The 6000-nt window shown below is 37.0% G+C and overlaps 1 protein-coding gene across 1 annotated transcript in view; it reads left to right on the forward strand.

The window, feature by feature from the left end:
• Positions 1-3413, forward strand: part of DCDC1 (doublecortin domain containing 1) — a 381054-nt gene extending 377641 nt beyond the window's left edge. The window contains exons 37-38 of the mRNA XM_064492479.1: positions 331-481; positions 3011-3413. Of these exons, the coding sequence (XP_064348549.1) occupies positions 331-481; positions 3011-3183 (324 nt within the window). The 3' untranslated portion in view covers positions 3184-3413. The remainder of the gene's footprint in view (positions 1-330; positions 482-3010) is intronic.
• Positions 3414-6000: the final 2587 nt, after the last annotated feature.

Genomic DNA, 6000 nt, shown 5'->3' on the forward strand with positions numbered 1-6000 from the left:
AAAAAAAAACAAAAACTGAGCTACAGTGATAAGTCTAGATTCTTTAAGCCAGGGACTTTCATATTTAGGCATTTCTTAAACAGAAAGAAGCCTCTTCCACACAGAAAAATAGAGAACTACAAGAACAAATCCACTGGCAAGCACTGAAGCTCCCTAGTTTAACCACTTTAGGGAACCTCCTTCCCATCTCCTTCTATACCTCTTCCTAAGAGTTATAAGTAAAAAGAATATTCAAGTCAGGATAATAGTTCTCTTAAGGACTTGATTCTTTAATACTTAATTATGTTGTGACTTTCCACATTCCAGTATGTCTTTCCCTTTGTGTTTCAGCTGCTGGATTACTGCTCCTCTCGTCTCAAAATGGCGCACCCAGCCAGAACACTGTACACCCCCGCTGGACAACCCATCCACTCGTGGGACGACATAGAGCGGGACATGGTCATCTGTGTGTCCACAGGACATGGCTTTGTAACCCAAAAAGGTATGGGTGATAGTTTCTTTTCCATCAAGTTTTTGAAGAATTAAAGCATTCACTTGTTTCTTCAAAGAGCTTATTTACTGAATGGTATATCCCACCAAGACGATTTTTAATATTATCCTCCTCCATGCTTTCCTGCTCCATGCTACTGAAGTTTAGTTCATATATTTATTTGCTGGAACCTCACTGTTAACATTATTTCCTCTAAATAATTCAAAGTTCTGTTGGTCTTGAGTTTTACCCAAGGAGCCTATTTGCAGAAATCCTAAAAGTTCTCATTTGAGGGTATTCATTCCTTTAACGTGAACCCTAAGGAAAGTGAGGTTTCAATGACTTCCTACTTTTCAAGTTATTTAAACCGTAGCGTTTCAGTAATAGCAACTATACAGCTTGTGGATTTCTTTTTTTTTAGTCATAAGTAAATATATGCTTGTTTTATTATCTTGTCCATTCTTTGATAATTTTCTTTGATAAATGTTAGAAATGGAAAAGAACATACATTTGTTATTAGACCAATTCATCCTTTATCCTATTTATCCTGAGGAATTTAGTGCCCTTTCTGGGGTAGGTATACATTAGGAAAGACATAATTTTCAGGATATTCTGAAGAACATTGATATCATTTTAAAAGAAATTAACAGATTAGAAAGTAAATTACCTGGAATCCCTAAAATAACTAATACTAGACTGTTCTTTTAAAAGTCATCATAAAATTATTATTAGTATGTTGTATGTAAGGTATGTAAACCAAAAACTTATAAAACAGTTGCAATCATATACTTAGACTTAGCCCAGAAAGGATAAAAGTATAGGTACAAAAACTAAAAAGCAGGAAGACAAGGATTTACTGGGATGCCTATCACTGTTCTGAGGATGCCACACATACTCTCCTGGCACCAGTCCGCATCAAGGAAGAGGCGCCAGTCTTTGTATTCTATTGTCCCCATCATTCACCATCACCCCTCACCCCAGCTCTTGGTGACCCTCACTATGTGATTACTTAGGAGAGCACACCAATGATGGGGGTCTTACCATCAACAAACATTAGTAGACAGCTGTCTGTGTTCCTAAAGTGCATAGCCTATAAAAGAAATATAAGCCAGAGTTCCTTCCCATAAAGAGTTTTCAATCTAATTAAGTATAGGAAAACACTTGAAATAAATGAATAGTAAGCAAACAAGTGGTGCAATAGAAAGTACTTCCCCAGTCCCTTCATCGTTTGTGCTTAATCTTTCATACTCTTGGGATGGCCTTCTGTTGCCTGGACTCTACTCTCCTGGCCTCATTGTGTTCACTGGGCCTTTTTGGTAAATAAAGCTAAGTATGCTTCAGGGCGCCTAGCCAAAAGGGTATCCAGAACACAGAGAGAAATGCAGGCTGCCTTCCCGGAAGCAAGCTTGTTACCAATAAAAAGTGTGAAGTTAAGAGAGGAAAATGTGAATGAAAATATTATTCTCCTTACCATTTTCTTCCTTGTTAGCTCTGTGGACCTTTGACAAGGCTATGCAGACAAACATTCATTTTTGCATCTTTAATTTTTTAACCACATGGATTACTATGATCTGAAAGTTTCTTTCCCTCTGAAAATAGGTCCTCACATTACCTTCATGATGAAAGGGTTAGTGGTTTCCCTCAATTGTCTAAATACTTTTCAGGGGGTGATACATGTTTTAGAAAATCTGATAACAGAGAGTCTAATTTAGTTGCTCTTTAAGTTATTTCACTATATGAGTTGCTGTCTTGTTTTTCCTGAAATAATTGAGAAATAATCATTTAGTAGAAATCTAAACATTCAGAAAGCTGTAAAAAAGAAAAGAGAGAAATATCACTATATATATATACACACACACACATATATATATATACAACACACACACATATATTTATATATATATGTATACACACACACACATATGTACTTATGAAGGGAAAGGACATTTAATTAATCATTCCACTCATTTTTCTGTGACCTACTGGCTTAACTTAGCCTGGGAGTTTCAAAACTAAAAAACACTGTAAGAAATTATTTTATGTCCTATAATGTAAAAACATCTAAAAGCATTTAGCATGTGAAAGTTAGTCATCAAAGAATCACATTGGGTCTTTGAAAAATGGATTTGTTTTGGCAAAACAAATCACATGCTGTCGTTAGACTGGTTTCTTTCACATGAGCTCCCAACAAAATTAAAAGAGTGCTTTATGCCATTTGTTGTCAAATCTGAACACTGTTCTCAATGCCATGTTTACCATCTTTTCAGTGGGTTCAATTTTTAGACCACTCCTAGGTTAGCTTCCAATTCAGGCTTTGTAAAAAGCTTGGAAGGAAGCCCTCTCTAGCAACTGCCATTCTGTAGAAATCCAAAGAATGTTAACACATATCTGATGTGATAAGCAAGTCAAGTGTGCAATGAGAGAGGCCGGCATGGGAGTCAAGGATTTCTAAGGGATCTTCGTTTTTCATCATCCTGAACTTTTAATTATTTTCTATAAATATATTGACTTATCTCTCAAAATAATTTTTTTTTTAAACAGAGTTAAAGCAACTGGTGGAGGTTAGAGCAAATTATGCCAGAATCCGAAGGCAGCAGGGCCCTCAAGCTACGGACGCCGTGTTGTCACCAACAGCAAAGCTGCAGTCTCTGGTACCTCTACACGGTGAATTCCTATCAGAGCTGTCTTACTTGTGCTGTACTTCCCTGGGGTAGCCTGTGTGGACCTACTCATATGCTTGTGATGATATTATGATTATTCACCACTTATAATTTTATGCAGTCTCTTTTAAAAGTTATACCCTCTACATTTTACATAAGATGGCATTTGATACCTCACATCTGTTCTTGGAAAGGCAACAAAACTAGACAAAACAATGCCAGTAAAATAACTATCTTAGGTATTTTCTTCCAGGAAAAGAAAAAGAAAATGACTAATTATTATTGAAAAATAATTTAGTGGGGTCATGTAGTATATAGTATGTATATTCTTTTTTATTATTATAATATATATAATTTTATAATGAAATAGACTGATAATTGTAGTATATATATATGAAATTTAGTGGCATCAAGTATATACACATATATATAATATAATTTGATAGTAAAAAAGACTTCTAATGCTAAATTTGACTCAAACTGACATTTTTCTGGAGCGGCCACTGTATCTTCCAAATCTCTATGCTACATCATACATTAGCTAAATGAAAGTGAAATGGATGATGGCCACCAAACACCACATGAGTTGATCTTTCCTCCTCCAACTTCCCTTCAGTTTGGGAACAGGATAGTAACAGTGCAGGACTCCTTATGGGGCACAGCTAGACGCTGTTCACAGGAGTGAAGCTGGGTAATTCCTGACATAAGCTCAGTAACCAAAAGTCATCGGCTATGTCCTCCATACAGACACTTAGAGAAAGGATATATGCACTATTTGAAAGAAAAGTCATGTAGGGGTTTTTCTTAAGGGATCAAGGGAGATCCTTGGCAATCTTTACGTATCAATCCTACAGGAAGAAAAGAACTTACCTTTTACTTTCTTTCTGCAATGAAGAAAAAAGTATTTTTTTAAAAAATAGCAGTGACAAATCAGAATTTGGTTTCTGGCTCTTGTGGAAAATTTCCAGAAAAATACTCTTCTCTCTCTTCCTCTGAAAGCCACTCACATTGCTGTCTGAATATAAATTGCAGCCTGGCTAGGTGTGTACAGAAAGGCTCAGCTGGGCTCTCTCCTCAATCCACCACTTTAATGTGATGCAGGAAGGCAGTAGATCATTTCTACTGAAGGGGGCTCTTGGTAATCGCTGCAGAAGGCCTAGTATTTACTCCCAGTCTGCAGATCAGGAGGGCTGCGTGGATAAATTCCTGCTGCCTCTGACACCACTAAAAGCAGAGCACACTGAGGTGAAATTTCACATGTTCCACCCATAGCAGTTTGCCCTTTCGCAGACATCTTTCTGTGTGTTGTGTGATGTTAGAGACATGAAGGCATTGCAGACCAGCTTTGTGACTCATATGAGAAACGCATTGCATGCGACTCCCACTTTGCTTTTCCTTTTGTTCAACAAGAAGGGTTAAGGAACACTCTTCTGGTCAGAAAGTGGGCCAATAGGATTCGTTCCTGCTGAGCCTGTTCTTACAATGCCTGGGTTACAATCCCCAGAGACACAGAACTTGTTATTTATTTTTTTTTTCAAAATTCCTTGAAAACAAAAGCATTTCTCTACGTGCAAAAGTACCTATCATTTTTCTGCCAAGGAAAAGTTGATTTGCTATGAAAATGGCATAATTTCGCCACAGATCAAATGTGCAGGTTCTCGTGAAGTCTTCACTGTCGCATGCGAACACTCCTGAAGCGAAAATTGGTAATATCACACAACACTGTATCAAGCACCAGGAGACATAAGGCAAAACTCTTAACTGAACTTCTCTATTACTAGTAAATGGGATTTTAGAAGTAATATAACAGTCATCAACACATCACATTTTACCAGCAAGGCAGCGACACTTACTTTGTCGACGACGGCTTGCCTGGGATATCTTGGCAGTTCATAGCCACTTTTAACTTAGACTAAGAACAGCCCTGCTCTTTCTTTATTATTGACCTTCCTCTTTGGTTGGCTAGAAGGTGGACTGGGGAGCAGTTACTCCACCTTCAGCAAGGACTATAGGATAAAACTATTGTAATTCTTTTCAGCCCTCTGAGGATTTTAATAAACCCAGTAATTTCCTTTGGGGACATATTTATCAAATTTGAATCAGCCTCATATATATAAGTCACATTTCAATATTTTTCTATCAACTGGAAACCATTTATTATTAAATACTAAAGCAACCATCCTCAAGTCCATGGCCTTCTCCAGAAATTTATTTCCTGCTGGTTCACAAACACCCTTAAGTTGATCCAGATGTTAATCAACAGAAAACCAGCATTTATGATCGTCCTCAGGAGAAGGAATTTTCTGGATGTTTCTGTCCCACCTCCAGCTTTTGTTGCCTGATTAAGTGTTGGGGTGAAGTTGCATGCTCCTAAGCAAGGTAACTAAAAACAATGTGCCTGAAAGTTTGACAAACATTTTGAGATTATGACAGCATTTGTAAATAAGAAGCATTTTATGTGGATGCTTATGTCAGCTTTATAATACAGGACACATTAGAAATGATTCAAAATCCTAATGTAGGTTTGTGGATCAACAACCCTGAATTTTCATTTTGTTCTTGTTTGTTCATAATAACTAAATATTTTGTGTATGTGTGGATGGAGAAAACAAAGCAACAAACAAACAAGTAAATAACAACAAAAAGGTAAAGATAAATTTGTTCTCTTTTGCAAGAGAATCACTTAGAAATTGTGGCCAGTGGCTGTTGCAGAATTTGTGAGCTAAGCATTATTAATAGCCCAGGTGTGCTGCTGAGTGTCACTGAGATTTGTGATTCACCAAGACAGCAATTTTTTTTTTCTGGCATCATTTAGAAGGGAGCGATTGAAACCCACAGGTCTGTGTTATTTTACATTATCACAAAATCAGA

The sequence above is a fragment of the Camelus dromedarius genome, chromosome 12, assembly GCF_036321535.1.
Source record: "Camelus dromedarius isolate mCamDro1 chromosome 12, mCamDro1.pat, whole genome shotgun sequence".
Classification (NCBI taxonomy): Eukaryota; Metazoa; Chordata; class Mammalia; order Artiodactyla; family Camelidae; genus Camelus; species Camelus dromedarius.